General features: G+C 45.2%; 1 protein-coding gene across 1 annotated transcript; it reads left to right on the plus strand.

The window, feature by feature from the left end:
* Positions 1-484: 484 nt before the first annotated feature.
* LOC138756882 (WD repeat domain phosphoinositide-interacting protein 4-like) lies at positions 485-13881 on the plus strand. The gene is made up of 8 exons (XM_069923275.1): positions 485-602; positions 7423-7449; positions 8282-8361; positions 9027-9149; positions 9639-9724; positions 11244-11342; positions 13084-13229; positions 13693-13881. Exons 1-8 carry the CDS (start codon positions 485-487, stop codon positions 13800-13802), a joined length of 789 nt encoding a protein of 262 aa, XP_069779376.1. The 3' UTR covers positions 13803-13881.
* Positions 13882-16458: the final 2577 nt, after the last annotated feature.

The following is a 16458-nucleotide window of genomic DNA, read 5'->3' on the forward strand; positions in this document are numbered from 1 at the left end:
TTTGTTCCAGTTGCACAGGGTAATGGTGAGGATGGAATCAGCCCCTGACCTGAGAAAGGAAATCCTAGACTGGTTAGCCTGACATCTGTGGTTGGGAAGATGTGGGAGTCAAAGATGAGGTTACAGAGTACTTGGAGACATGTGACAAAACAGGCCAAAGCCAGCATGGTTTACTTCAGGGAAAGACTGGCTTCGCAAACCTGTTGGAACTCTGAGGAAGTGACCAGCCGGCTGGGTATGGGAGATGCAGTGGATGTTGTGTGTCTGGGTTTTCAGAAGGCCTTTGACAAGGGGACGCACATGAGGCTACTGAACGAGATAAGAGCCCATGGTGTTACAGGAAACATACTAGGAGAACATTGGCTTATTGGCAGGAAGCAGAGAGTCGAAATACAGGAATCGTATTCGGATTGGCTGCCGGTTGCTAGTGATGTTCCAAGGGGTTGGTGTTAGGGCCACTTCTTTTCACAATTTAGATTATGAAATGAACAGCTTCGTGGCCAAGTCTCCAGACAATACGAAGGAAGATGGAGGGGCAGGTGGTGTCAAGAAAACAGGGTGGTTGCAGAAGGACTTTGGTCAGGATAGCAGGCAGAGAAGTGGTAAATGAAATACAATGTCGGAGAGTTTACGGTCGTGCACTTTGGTTGAAAAAATAAACAGGCAGACTGTTTTATAAATGGGGAGAAAATTGAAAATCCCCAGATACAAAGGGACCTGGGAGTCCTCGTGCAGAACAGCCTGAAGGTAAAGTTGCAGGTGGAGTTGGAGGTGAAGAAGGCAAACGAGATGCTGCCGTTCATTTCAAGAGGTAGAGAATATAAGAGCAGGGATGTGATGTTGAGGCTTTAAAACCCCCGGTGAGCCCCCATGTGGAGTATTGTGAACAGTTTTGGGCTTCTTGTTGAAGAAAGGATGTTCAGAGGATGTTCACTTTGTGAATAAAAGGGTTATCGTGTGAGGAATGTTTGACGGCTCTTGGCCTGGACTCGTTGGTATTTAGGAGAATGAGAGGGGAATCGCTGAAACTTTTTGAATGTTGAAAGGCAGGACAAAATAGATGTAGAAAGGTTGTTCCCCACGGTGGGAGAGTCCAGGGCAAGAGGGCACAACTTCAGAGTTGAAGGGCATCCGCTTAGAACAGAGATTCGGTGGAATTTCTTCAGCCAGAGGGTGGTGAATCTGTGGAATTTGTTGCCACTGGCAGTTGTGGAGGCCGGGTCACTGGGTGTATTTAAGGGATGATGAAATGGGGCAGACTCGATGAGTTGAATGGCCTATTTCTGCTCTTATTCCTTATGGTTATTGGGTTGACACCACACTCTAGGCTGAAGGATCTGTGAACTGTGCTGTAAATTTCTAGGTTCTGTGAGATTGGATTTTGAAAGATCATGATGTTAAGAGGGCTGTGGAAGTGGAAGTCTGGGGCACACCATTCTAGAGGGGCCAAGTGGCAACTATCATTTTGTGACATCCGTGAATTCTGGTTCCAGCCTCTGGCTCCTACCTCAGTTCCAGTTACTCCACTGGGGGAGGAGTCACGTGATGGAGTAGTGGCCGGTCAGGGAATTCCAGCCCTCTCCCGAAAAGTTTAAAAAAAAAACACACAAAGCACAAAGGTACAAGATTAAAATTTATAATAAAGTAAAAATAAAGGTGAGAAGAAAATGGCAGTGAAGAGAGAAAAGTCGAAAACAACGGGAAGAAAAGAGGAAAAAAGAATGTCGGAAGAAGAAGGTGAAGGCCTTACCCGTCCGAAGAGGCCCACCGCGGAGAGAGAAGCCCGCTCCCTCAGGTCAGTGGAAGTCCCGGGCTCGGGACCACAAAAATGGCTCACAGAGCCGAGTAAAAGTGCGCGACCGTGCATGAAAAAAAACACACTGACGGGAGGGGGGAACAGCTGCGGAGTCGATCTCCACAGCTGAGAGAGACACCTGCAGCACAGCAGCAGGTGCAGAACACAGACAATAATGACAACAAGAAAGAAGAGGGTAAAAAGAAAACAAGGAAACAACAGATGGTCAACCCAGAGGAAGAAGAAGAAGAACAGAAAGAAGTGGAAGAAGAAGAGAAAGGCAAGACAATGGATGTATCTTTTTTTAAAGAATATATGGAATCAGTGAAAGAATGGCAATTGCAAGAATTTGATGAGATAAAAAGAAGAATTAAGAGTGCAGAAGAAAAAATGAATAATTTAGTAATGGTCATGTCAGAGATAGGAAAAAGAGTGGAAAATATGGAAAAACGAGAAATAATTGTAGAAATGGAAGTAGAGGAATTAAAAGAGAAATTAGAAGAATCTAATAAAAAAGTTAAAGAGACACATGAGCTGTTAGCTCAGAAGATAGATATAATGGAAAACTATAATAGAAGAAATAATATAAAGATAGTGGGCCTTAAGGAAGATGAAGAAGGCAAGAATATGAGAGAATTTATAAAAGATTGGATCCCCAGGGTCCTAGGAAGACCAGAATTACAGGAAGAAATGGAAATAGAGAGGGCACGTAGAACTTTAGCCCCGAAACCACAACCGCAGCAAAAACCAAGATCCATTTTAGTAAAATTCTTAAGATATACAACAAGAGAAAATATATTGGAGAAAGCAATGAAGAAAGTAAGAGAGGACAAAAAGCCACTGGAATATAAAGGTCAAAAAAAATTTTTCTATCCAGACATAAGTTTTGAACTCCTGAAGAAGAGGAAGGAGTTCAATACAGCAAAAATGATCTTATGGAAAAAAGGATATAAATTTATGTTAAAGTATCCAGCGGTACTTAAAATAGCTATTCCAGGGCAACAAAACAGACTATTCTCGGATCCAGAGGAAGGAAGGAAATTTGCAGAACAACTACAAAATAAGCAGAGAGATGAAGTCATGTAATGAGAGTAAAAATGTCCACGAACTATATGTATGTGTGTAAAGGGATATATGTGTGTATATATATATATATATATATATAGTGTGTATACATGAATGTATCCGTATTTAGATGAAAATATATAGTATAGACAAGAATTAATAAGGGAGGGAAAGGGAATAGAGGGAATAAGGAGGGAATTAAAAGAGTGACCTTTGTTACATATGAAAATTGAAATCTTTTCTGGGGGGGCTGGGTGGGGAGGAGTTACGGTCACTACAAAATCAGTTGACGTTTGCGAGTGAATTCGCAAATCCAAATGGAGATGGGAGATGTGGTTGCCCGACAAGGGATAAAGGGCAACTCAGGAGGGGGAGGGGAGAATGGGGTTAAAGAAGTTTTAAATAGGAGAATAAGGAAAATGTTTGATGTTTTAGAAATGTTGTCTTATAGAGTGTTCAAAACAAGAAAGCAGAAATGGATAAGAAGGAAAGGTGATGATGGAGAAACGGAAACGGAAGATAAACAAAGTATGAAATGGCTACGCTGAACTATATGACTTTAAATATTAACGGACTACATAACCAAATTAAAAGGAAGAAACTGCTAAATTTACTGAAAAAAAAAAATTGATATAGCATTTGTGCAAGAAACACATTTAACTGAATTGGAGCACAAGAAATTAAAGAGAGATTGGGTAGAACATGTAACAGCAGCGTTATATAATTCAAAAGCAAGAGGAGTAGCTATATTAATTAGTAAAAATATGCCAATTAAAATAGAAGAGGAAATAATAGATCCAGCAGGGAGATATGTAAAGATAAAATGTCAGATATATTCGGAGTTTTGGAATCTACTCAATGTATATTCACCCAACGAAGAAGATCAATAGTTTATGCAAGGTATTTTTTTGAAGGTAGCAGATACGCAAGGGAACATATTAATAGGAGGGGATTTCAACCTGAATTTGGATTCAAATATGGACAAAACGTGGAAAAAAAATTAACAGAAAGAACAAAGTAACCAAATTTATAATTAAATCGATGGAAGAAATGCAACTTTTGGATATATGGAGGAAACAACACCCAAAGGAAAAGGAATATTCATATTACTCGGGTAGACATAAAACATACTCAAGAAAAGACCTATTTTTGTTATCAGCTCGTATGCAAGATAGAGTAAGAAAAACAGAATATAAAGCTAGAATATTATCGGACCATTCACCCTTGATATTGACAATAGAGTTAGAGGACATTCCCTCCAAGAATGTATAGATGGAGATTAAACTCCATGCTACTTAAAAGGAAGGATTTTAGAGAATTCATTGAAAGACAAATAAAAATGTATTTTGAAATAAATACGGAATCAGTGAAAGATAAATTTATACTATGGGATGCAATGAAAGCGTTCATTAGAGGGCAAATAATAAGTTATGTAACCAAGATGAAGAAGGACTACAATCAGGAAACAGAGCAGTTGGAAAGGGAAATAGTAAATATAGAAAATGAATTAGCAATGATGGAAGATACAATTAAAAGAAGAGAATTGGCAGATAAAAAAATAAAATAAGAAACACTACAAACATATAAGGTGGAGAAGAACATAATGAAGACAAAACAGAAATATTATGAACTAGGAGAAAAAACGCACAAAATTCTAGCATGGCAGCTTAAGACAGAACAAGCTAAGAAAATGGTATTGGCATCAAGGAAAAAAGACAAATCACATATAATCCAACGGAGATCAAGGAAAACTTTAGAGAATTCTATGAACAATTATACCAAACTGAAAACGAAGGGAAAGAAGGGAAAATAGATGAATTTTTAACTAAAATTGAACTACCAAAATTACAAATAGAGGAACAAAATAAATTAACAGAACCATTTGAAATAGTAGAAATACAAGAGATAATAAAAAAAATTACCAAATAATAAAACACCAGGAGAGGATGGATTCCCAATAGAATTCTATAAAACATTTAAAGATTTATTAATTCCTCCCCTCCTGGAAGTAATCAACCAGATTGATGTAAAACAGCAATAATTACAGTAATACTGAAGCAAGAGAAAGATCTGCTCGCAGCAGCGTCATATAGACCAATATCTTTACTTAACACAGATTATACGATAATAGCTAAGCTATTATTAGCAAACAGATTAGCAGAGTATGTACCTAAAATGGTAACTCTAGACCAAACTGGATTTATTAAAAAAAGACGCACAACAGACAATATTAGTAAATTTATTAACTTAATTCATGCAGTAGAAGGGAGTAAAGCGCCAACAGTAGCAGTTGCTTTAGACGCAGAGAAGGCCTTTGACATAGTAGAATGGAATTATTTATTCAAAGTATTGCAAAAATTCAGTTTACCAGAGAAGTATATTAATTGGATTAAAGCATTATATAAGGGGCCATTGGCGAAAGTGACAGTAAATGGATATATATCAAAGCAATTTAACTTAAGCAGGTCAACACGGCAGGGATGCCCACTATCACCCTTATTGTTCGCGATAGCTATAGAACCACTAGCAGAATTGATAAGAACAGAAAATAATATAAAAGGGATAAAAATAAAAGACAAGGAATATAAAATCAGTTTATTTGCGGATGATGTTATAGTATACTTAACAGAACCAGAACTATCAATAAAAGAATTATATAAGAAATTGAAGGAATATAGAGAAGTGTTGGGTTACAAGATTAACGTAAATAAAAGTGAAGCAATGCGAATGAATAATGCGGATTTCTCAAAATTTAAGAAGGAATCACCATTCAGATGCAAATGCAAGCAATAAGATACCTAGGTATACAAATAAATAAAAATCTCGGCCATCTATATAAACTAAATAATTATCCACTAATGAAAAAATTACAGATGATTTAGAGCATTGGAAAGATTTACCATTAACACTAATAGGAAGGATAAACTGTAATAAAATGAACATTTTCTCAAGGATATTATACCTATTTCAGGCATTGCCAATACACTTGACAGAGAAATTCTTCAAGGAGTTAAAGAAAATACTAAGGAAATTTTTATGGAAAGGGGGGAAACTGAGGATAGCACTAGATAAATTAACAGAATGGTATAAACAAGGAGGCTTACAACTGCCAAACTTAAAAAATTATTATAGAGCCACACAATTAAGATACCTATCAGATTTTTATCAAACAAGGGAAAAGCCAGATTGGACTAGATTAGAATTAGATAAAATAGGGGAAAAGATACCTGAACACATATTATATAAATGGGACGAAAAATTGATACAACGTAGGAGTTCTCCAGTATTACATCATCTACTCAATATTTGGAAAAAGATTCATGTAGAAAGGAATAAAACAAATTACCAATTACCAAAACTAATATTGACGCAAAATAAGTTACTCCCATTTACAATAGATAACCTTTCCTTTAGAGAATGGGAGAAAAAAGGGATCAAAAGAATAGAAAATTGTTTTTCAGGAAATAGATTATTATCCTTTGAACAAATGAAAGATAAATACAATATAACTCAAGATACAGTGCTGGCATATTACCAATTGAGATCCTACTTGAAGGACAAATTAGGAAGCAGTCTGAGGTTACCAGAGGGAAATAACTTTGAATATGTGATTACAGATACAATAATAATCAAAAGATTTATAACAAATATGTATATTAAACTGCAAGAAAAGGAGAATGAGGAAACAAATGGTAAAGCTAAACAAAAATGGGAACAAGATTTAAATATAAAGATAAAAAAGGAAACATGGGAGAAGTTATGTTCTGGAACGATGAGAAATACAATAAATACGAGGTTACGTATGATACAATATAACTGGATACACAGGCTATACATTACACCTCAAAAGTTAAATAAATGGGACCCAACAGTATCTGACAGATGTTTTCGATGTAAAAACGAAATGGGAACAACAATTCATGCAATCTGGACATGTGAGAAAGTAGAAAAATTTTGGGAAGATCTAAACCAAATAATAAATAAAATTACAGAAAACAATATACCAAAAAATCCAGAGATCTTCCTCCTAAGTAACATAAAAAACAAAGAATTTGGAATTGATTTGGATGGTGCACAAAAAAGATTTGTTAAGATAGCTCTAGCCGTAGCAAAAAAAATGTATTATGTCAACCTGGAAATTGGAAGATAATTTGAAAATACAACAATGGTATATAGAAATGAATAAATGTATTCCATTAGAAAAAATAACATATAGTTTAAGAAATAATATTGAAATATTTGAACAAATATGGGAGCCTTACATGAAACACAATAGAGAAAACCTACTGGGGACATTCACTACCTAAATTAACGAATGGAGAAGGAAAAGAAAAGAATTGACTCAGTGGAATTTCTTGTTTATTTTTATTGAATGACAACATTGTTTGACTGGTTTAATGTATCTTAGATTTTGTACTTTAAATGGATGGGGGGGGGAGGTATGGAGGGTGGGATGGGAGGAGGGGGAGGAGAAAATGACTGTATATATTTGAAAAGGAAAATGTATGTATCATGGTCAATGTGATTTATGGTGTGAAAAATAAAAAACTTTAAAAAAAAAGAATTTGTCACTCGGGACAACACCAGAGGTAAGGTCTCCTTGACTGTTAACCCATGCCAGCCTGCATTCATGTCCTTCTTATGGTACAAGATCCCTCATTCCGCAGCCTTCCCACTGTCTGCACAGCAGGTCAGGAAAGTGAATCAATGTGACTGACGATGCACACCCCATCCACCACATTAACCCCGCCTCCTGTGTCCTGACCATAAGTCAGTGAAGTGACAGAACCTGACTGACCGTGGTTAATTGATATTCTCCCCATCCACCATGTCAACCTCACTGTCCGTGGTTAGTCGATATACACCCAGAAGAATGATGGAACTTCCCCGTCCGTGGTTAGTTGATGTACTTCACATCCACCATGTCAACATATCCTCCCGTCCCCTGTCCAGAAGTCAGGGGAATGAGGGAACCGCACTGTCCATGGTTAGTCGATGCACTTCACATCCGCCACATCAATGATAGAATTTCACTCTGTGGTTATTCGATGTACACCTCATCCACCTCATTAATGTCATTTCCCATTCCCCTGTCCACAAGAACAATCTAAGTTGTGTTCCTGTAAAAATATTGTCAACGTGTGTCAACTTGCCCTCCTCAACCTTCATGTGAAGCGTAGCAGCTTCCTGACCACTGAGGAAATTTGGCTACAGGATAGAACATCCTTTCTCTGTGCCCTCAGACCTGACCCCAGTCCTCCTGTATCCCCCCACTATTCCCGAACACGGTTTGAGTTGCAGCCCAGGATCTCCTGAAGCTGCGTTGGGTGATTGTGGCAGGGGATTGGAGGGACAGTTTGAGGGGGCGTGCTGGGGATGTCACCAGAGCCCCGCCGTCAGCAGCCCTTCTGTTATCCGTAGGCCTGTGTGACCTGTGCCCCAGCATCGAGAAGCAGCTCCTAGTCTTCCCTGGACACAAGTGTGGCAACCTTCAGATCGTGGTGAGTGAGCGGGAAACTGAGGAGGTGGTTGGAGCCTTTCGTCATGGCTGATCTCCCACCCCACCCCATCAACCCCTGACCGCACACACCTGCCCACCACACCCCTGCTCCGCGACCCCTGTGAATAAAGCCCGTGCACTGTCACGCCAGGTTTAACCCCTGACTCCTCTCTCCTGCGTTACCCACGCCCACCAACCATTGAATCCCATCAGACCCCTAGACCCCTCCCCTTCTCTGTAATCCCACTCTGGTCCCCGACACTCCTTCTCATCTTTGCAATCCACTCTGGTCCCATCCACCCCTCCCTGTCTCTAACAGCCTCCAGTCACCTACACCTCTTCCTGTCCTCTGATATCCCCTCCGTTGCCCTACACCCCTCCCTGCATCTGTAAGCCTCTCTGGTCCTCTACACCCATCCCTGTCTCTGTAACCACCCCCCCCAGTCCCCTACACCCCTCTCTGTCTCTGAAACCCCCCCCAGTCACTTTCCCCCATCACAGACCCGCCCCGTTGCACACCCTACCCCTCCACAAGAAGCCCACAGCACTCTCGCAATATTTCGCCCCACCTCGTTTATGGATGGGGATTGTGGAGGGGACATGGGTGTTTCTGGCTCCCCATCCCAGACCAGCCCCATGGACTACTGTTACCATGCCTGGCTGCAGGACTTGTTGAACACAAAGCCAGGCGTCTCGTCAGCACCCTTCACCATCAACGCCCACCAGAGTGAGATTGCCTGCATCGCCCTGAACCAGCACGGCAGCGTTGTCGCATCTGCCTCCAGGAAGGTATGGATCCCAGACCGGTGGGAAGAGTCTCCTGACAAAACCCCCCCTCAATCTCCCCTCTCCCTACCTTTCTTCCTCCCTCACCTATCTCGGCAATTCCCCCCCCCCCCCCCCCACCAGCATTCTGTGGCTTACACACACATCTGTTGATGCTCGTTCTTCCTCACGGATGTTCTGGCACGGACAGAGGGGCCAAGATAATCACTTGCACTTACACATGTGTGTCTACACACTCACACACACTGTATGGATAAATCCACTTACATCCATGTGTTTGGATACACAGTGCTCATGCAGGCTACTACACACTTGCACGCACACTCACAGTGACAGGACTGCATGCACACTCTCCGGGGTCTGGCTGGGGGTCCCCGCCGATTGTTGGCAGAGAGGCTGGGCAGGTCAAGGTCAAGATGGGACGTGGCCGGGAGGGTGGGGTGTTTGGGAAAGATGGACTCCCATCATCACACTGATTCCACATGACTGCAGGGCATTCTCATCCGCCCCTTCGACACACAGACCAAGGAGATGTTGGTGGAGCTGCGGAGTGGAACCGATCCCGCAACCCTGTACTGGTGAGAGAGGGGTTGTGGGGATGGATGGGGGACAGTCACACCGTCCCATCACACACTCCCGGAGTTAGAAATAGAGTGAAACTCCCTCCACACCATCCCATCACACACTCGCAGGGTCAGATACAGAGTGAGGCTCCCTCCGCACCGGCCCATCACACACTCCCAGGATCAGATACAGAGTGAAGCTCCCTCCACACTGTCCCATCACACACTCGCAGGGCAGATACAGAGTGAGGCTCCTTCCGCACCGTCCCATCACACACTCCCGGGATCAGATACAGAGTGAAGCTCTCTCCACACTGTCCCATCACACACTTGCAGGGTCAGATACAGTGAGGCTCCCTCCACACCGTCCCATCACACTCGCAGGGTCAGACAGAGTGATGCTCCCTCCGCACCATCCCATCACACGCTCGCAGGGTCAGGTACAGAGTGAGGCTCCCTCCACTCCGTCCCATCACACACTCGCAGGGTCAGGTACAGAGTGAGGCTCCCTCCGCACCGTCCCGTCACACACTAGCAGGGTCAGACAGAGTGATGCTCCCTCCGCACCGTCCCATCACACGCTCGCAGGGTCAGGTACAGAGTGAGGCTCCCTCCACTCCGTCCCATCACACACTCGCAGGGTCAGATACAGAGTGAGGCTCCCTCCGCACCGTCCCATCACACACTCACAGGGTCAGATACAGAGTGAAGTTCCCTCCGCACCGTCCCATCACACACTCCTGGGGAGAGCGCAGCAGTGATTCATCATGATTTCTCAGCTAACATTAATCAGGATTTTTGATAGCAGAGGAGGAATGAATGGCATAACTGATGCCAGTAGTAGGAGGGGTGGTGAGGACCTAGGGGATCTTAGATTTGGGAGACTCAGAAGCAGACAGTGGGTGGGTGCAGAGGTGTGGAGATCTGGATGATGTGATTGTTGTAAAACACAAATGTGCTGGAGAAACTCAGCCGGTCCCTCAAGTGGCAACATTTCGAACCTGAGACCTTATTCAAGGTATGAGCAAAAAGCAGGAAGAAGGGAATGAGAGAGAGAAGGGATGGAGGGAAGGAGACAGGAATTGGGAATGAGAGAGAGACAAGGGGTGGGGAGAAGGAGACAGGAATTGGGAATGAGAGAGAGAGAGAGAGACAAGGAGTGGGGAGATGGATAGGGAACGAGAGAGAGACAAGGGGTGGGGAGATGGAGGGAAGGGGACAGATAGGGAATGAGAGAGAGAGAGACAAGGGGTGGGCAGATGGAGACAGATGGGGAACAGAGAGAGACAAGGGGTGGGGAGATGGAGGGAAGGAGACAAAGATAGGGAATCAGAGAGAGACAAGGGGTGGGGAGATGGAGGGATAGGGAATGAGAGAGAGACAAAGGGTGGAGAGATGGATGGAAGGAGATGGAGGAAAAAGGGAATAAAGGAGATGTCAACAGAGTCGGGAAACACGAATGGGGAAAGCTGACTGAAGAGTGATGGGGATAGGTTGAGGCCTCGGTGTTCATCCTCTCTCCCACTTCCCACAGCATCAACTTCAGCCATAACTCCTTCCTCTATGCCTCCAGTGACAAGGGCTACGTGCACATCTTTGCCCTCAAGGACACCAGTCTGAATTGGCGTTCAACGTAAGTCCACCTCCCCCTTCTCTGCCCAGTGTGGCAGCGGGTGCACGTGGTTCCATGGGCAGGGGGGGACCAGCGGATCAGGAGTTGGCCATTCAGCCCTTCAAGCCTGCTCTGTTATTCAATAAGATCATGGTGGATCTGATGAGAGGCTCATCTCCACCGACCTGACTTTTCCTCATATTCCTTAATTCCTCAACGATGTAAAAATCTGTCCAACCTTGTCTTAAATATATTTACTGAGGCCCCCTCCACTGCTTCAATGGACAGCGAATTCCACAGATTCCCCACCCTCTGTGAAAAGCAGATCTTCCTCATCTCTGTCCTAAATCTACTCCCTTGGATCTTGAGGCAATGTCCCCTTGTTTTGGTCACCCCCACCAATGGGAACAACTTACCTACCTCTATCTGATCCACGCCTTTCATCGTTTTATACGTTTCTTTCAGATTCCCTCTCTTTCGTCTAAACTCCAGCGAGTCCAGTCCCAGATGCCTCAATCTCTCCTCGCAGGCCAACCCCCTCATCTCTGGAATCAACCCGGTGAACCTCCTCTGTACCACCTCCAAAGCCAGTACGTCCTTCCTCAAGTCAGGAGACCAGAACTGCACATGGTTCTCCAGATGTGGCTTCACCAGGACCTTGTACAGTTGCAGCAGGACCTCCCGGCTCCCAAATTCAATCCCTCCAGCAATGAAGACAGCCTGCTGCACCTGCAAACCAACCTTTTGCGATTCATCCTAGGTCCTTCTGCATGGCAGCGTGCTGCAATCGCTTACCACTTAAATAATAATCTGATTTTCCATTCTTCCTTTAAAAATGCATCACCTCACATTTACCAACATTGTTCTCCACCTGCAGACCTTTGCCCATTCATTGAATCTATCTATATCCCTCTCTGAATCCTCTGCATAATTTGCTTTTCCACTCAATTTAGTGTCATCAGCAAACGTAAATACATGACACTCTGTCCCCTCTTCTAGATTGTTCATGTACATCATGAACAGTTACAGGCCCAGCACCAACCCCGTGGCACCAACTCACCACCGATTGCCATCCAGAAAAACACCCTTGTACCCCAACTCTCTGCTTTCTGTTGGTTAACCAATCCTCAATCCAGGTTGGCATCACCCCCAACTCTTATCTTCTGTTCAAATTTTAATTTTTAAAAAAAATTTAGACATGCAGCGCGGTAACAGGCCCTTTTGGCCCATGAACCCCCAATGACACCCAATTGACCCACATCCCTAGTACATTTTGAATGGTGGGGAGAAAACCAGAGCATCCTCAGAAAACCCATGCAGACATGGAAAGAACCATGCAGGACTCAAATCCCCGTCCAGTCACTGGCGGTGTTACTGTGTATGCAGCTCTGTCTTACACAGTTCAGTCTATCAATGGAGGATAGACACTAAAAATGTCTGTCCATCTGTCCCAGTATGCACTCCAGTTGGATGGACACTGCAAATGGCCACCAATCTGTTCCAGTCGCTGGATGGACACTGCAAATGGCTGCCAAAGCATGCACTCTCACTGGATGGACACTGCAAATGGCTGCCCATCTGTCCCAGCCTCCATTCAGGCTGGAAGACACAGCAAATGGCCGCCTGTCACATTCATGGTGGACAGACACTGCAGATGGCCGCCTGTGTCCGGTGGGCGGTTCGCAGTGGAGGCTGCTTGTTTCAGTGCTGTGCTGGCGGTGCCTGTGTGAGGAGCTGACGGAGTTTTCCTTCTGTTGGGCAGGCTGGCCCAGGTGGGCAAGGTGGGGCCGGTGATTGGGCAGTACGTGGACTCGCAGTGGAGCCTGGCCAGCTTCACTGTGCTGGCAGAGTGTGCCTGCATCTGTGCCTTTGGCAAAAACAGCTCCAAGAATGTCAACTCTGTCAGAGGTGAGTGTGGGGGTGGGGGACTATGGTGTCGGGGGGAAAGAAGGGGCGTTGTGGGGGCCACAAGGTGGGGTTGGGAAGATACAGTGGGGGGAGAGATGGGGTGTGTGGGGGCAGGGGAGTGGAGGGTGGGCTGGGGGAGGGAACTGGTAGCTTGGTGCAGGCTGCAGTCTGTCCCCAAGCCCCATCCCTGCTCACAGTGTACTAGCCGTGTGGAGCTCCCTCATCCCCTCGTTCACCACCTCCCAATCCCTCTCCTCCCTGCTTCCCTGTCCCATTCTCCCTCCCCACCCCTCCAGCCACCCCCTCCCCTTCCCATCCCTCACCTCCCTTTTCCTCTCCCTACCCCCTCCTCCCAGCCCTGAGCACCTCCTCCTCGCCTCCTCTCCTCTTTGCTCCACAACATCCCTCCCCCACCTGGGTGGTCCAGATGGGCTGTAACCAGGTCTCTCCTCCTGCCCAGTAGCGGTCTGTGTGGATGGAACATTCCACAAGTATGTCTTCAGCCCCGACGGAAATTGCAACAGGGAAGCCTTCGACGTCTACCAGGACATTTGTGATGACGATGACTTCTGACTGCCTCCCACCCAGCCCCCAGCTCCCATGTGAGGGCCCCGGAGCTTGGATGAGCCAGTCCCCGGGAGATTGTGCAGGAGGGGCTAGTCCAGACTGAGGAACCCCGTGTGGAGAGGCTGGTGTCGTGGGACGTTGAAATCTGTGCGTCCGATCGCTGATGTTCCCTCAAATAACCATGTGTTCTACCACTGCCGCAATCTTTGTCCTTCCTCTTTTCAGCGCACTGACACTGGGTTGGGGGGCACACACGTTTCACCCATATACACAAACCCCCCCCCCCAACACCCGTGCCCTGACGTTAGCAGGCAGAGGCAGGGAGGGTCCTGCAGTGAGCTGGCTGGGCCTCGCCTTCAGGAAGCTCAGCTCGGTCTGAACTTGGCCTCTCCCAATCCCGGCTGTGTGTGAGGGGACGGTAGAGAGGGAGCTTCACTCTCCCCTCTCCATCTCCCCTCCCCCTTCCTCCACCCTCCCTCCTCCTTCCTCTCCCCCTCCGCCCTCCTCTCCCCCTCTCCCTCCTCTCGCCCTCCTCTCCCTGCCCCTCCTCAACCAGGAAGGTTGATGAGAGAGACACGAAGCCTCCACTTGATGCCAGGGAACCGGAACGGGCTTCCCAGAACCACTGTTCCAGTGAGGAAGTGGCATGGCATGTGGAACAACTTATCCGAGCATGAAGGGCTGCAGATCAGTCAGTGAGTCCGGGCAAGGCAAGGCATGCTGAGTGATGGCAAGGCTCTGCACAGTGTGGGGTACAGGGTCATGATTCCCTGTACATGTCGCCGCTGCCCCCCACAGACAATGAAGGGAGGGGTAAAGTTTTGGGCATGTTTGCCTTTATTGGTCAGGCACTGAGTTGGAGGGTCATAGAACACAGAAACAGGCCACTTCGGCCCTTCTAGTCTGTGCTGAACAATTTTTCTGCCGAGTCTTTCTGACCTGCACCCAATCCATACCTCTCCAATCCATGGACTTCTCCAAATTCTTCTTCAATGTTAAAATTGAGTCCGCAGCCCATTCCACACTCCCACCGCTCTCTGTGTGATGAAATTCCCCCTAAACCAGTGGTTCTCAACCTTTTTCTATCCACCCACAGACCACCTGAAGCAATCCCTTACTCATCACAGAGCCCCAATGGCATAGGGAATAATATATGGTCTGTGGATGGGAAGAAAGTTTGAAAACCACTGTTTTAATCGTCCCTCGTTGACTTGTTATATGCACGGTTTCAGAACTCCAACGGAAACGGGCCAATGACAATTTTTCTCAAGCAAAATATTTCAGTACCAATTGGATCCAGAGTAGTGGTTCTCAACCTTCCTTTCCTTAAGCAATCCCTTACTGATCACAGAGCACCGATGGCGTAGGTATTCCTTGAAGTGGGATGTGAGTGGAAAGAAAAAGGTTGAGAACAATTGCCCTAATCTTTTCCCCCTTCACCCTTAACCTATGTCCTCTAGTTTGTATCTCACCAACCTTCAGTGGAAAAAGCTGACCTACTCTGTCTATCCCCCTCATAATTTTAAATACCTTGATCAAATCTCCCCTTCATATCTTCTACGCTCCAGGGAATTAAGTCCTAACCTGTTTGACCTTTTCCTGTAACTCAGTTCCTGAAGTCCAGCCAACATCCTATTAAATCTTCTACAGGCTTACTCCTGTACCCAATATTTTGATTTATGAAGGCCAATATACCCAAAGCTTTCTTTATGACCCTGTCCACCTGTGACACCACTTTCAGGGAATTATGTCTCTGTATTCCCAGATCCCTCTGTTCTACTGCACTCCTCAGTGCCCGTGTACGTCCTTTCTTGGTTTGTCCTTCAAAAATGCAACATCTCCCCCTTGTCTGCATTAAATCCATTGGCCATTTTGCAGCCCATTTTTCCAGCTGGTCCAAATCCCTCTGCAACCTTTGAAAACCTTCCTCACCGTCCACAACAACTCCGATCTTAGTGTCATCTCCAATTTCCCACATGATCATCCAGATCATTGATGTAGATGACAAAGAACAATGGTCCCGGCACCGATCCCTAAGGCACACCCCTCGTCACAGGCTTCCAATCTGAGAAGCAATTGTCCACCACTATTCTCTGGCTTCAGCAATTGTTGAATCCAGCTCACTACTTTACCAGGAATACCAAGTGACTGAGCCTTCCTGACTAACCTCTCATGCGGGGCCTTATCAAAGGCCTTAATTAAGTCCATGTAGACAATATCCACAATTTTTTTCAACTTTCCTGGTAACCTTCTAAAAAAACTCTGAGATTAGTTAAACATGACGTACCAAGCACAAAGCTATGTTGACTATCTAAACAATGGAACAACGTGAGCTGGCCTCCAATCCTATAGCACCTCCCCAATGGCTGAGAAACATTTTAAAATATTTCTGCCAGGATATTGGTTCCCCTCCAGTACAGGTGCAACCCGTCCCATTTTGTACAAGTGACTCCTTTCCCAGAAAAGGTTCAATTAATGGTAAGGCTCTGTGGTTGAGAAGCACACGGTGGATTGACCTTCATCCATCGTGGGATTGAGTTTAGAAGTCGAGAGGTAATATATAAGATGCTGGCCAGGCCCAACTTGAAGTCCTGCACTCACTTCTGGTCACCTCACTACCATTGAGAAGGTGCAGGGGAGATTTATAAAGATGTTGCCTGGA

The sequence above is a fragment of the Narcine bancroftii genome, chromosome 3, assembly GCF_036971445.1.
Source record: "Narcine bancroftii isolate sNarBan1 chromosome 3, sNarBan1.hap1, whole genome shotgun sequence".
Classification (NCBI taxonomy): domain Eukaryota; kingdom Metazoa; phylum Chordata; class Chondrichthyes; order Torpediniformes; family Narcinidae; genus Narcine; species Narcine bancroftii.

What these genes read in the sequence shown, in the direction of transcription:
- LOC138756882 (XM_069923275.1), top strand. Translation starts at nt 485, where the DNA reads ATGAACAGCTTCGTGGCCAAGTCTCCAGACAATACGAAGGAAGATGGA. An exon ending in CACTCGGGACAACACCAGAG is followed by an intron (nt 7,450 to 8,281) that starts GTAAGGTCTCCT and finishes TGTTATCCGTAG; the next exon opens with GCCTGTGTGACCTGTGCCCC. An exon ending in GTGGCAACCTTCAGATCGTG is followed by an intron (nt 8,362 to 9,026) that starts GTGAGTGAGCGG and finishes GCCTGGCTGCAG; the next exon opens with GACTTGTTGAACACAAAGCC.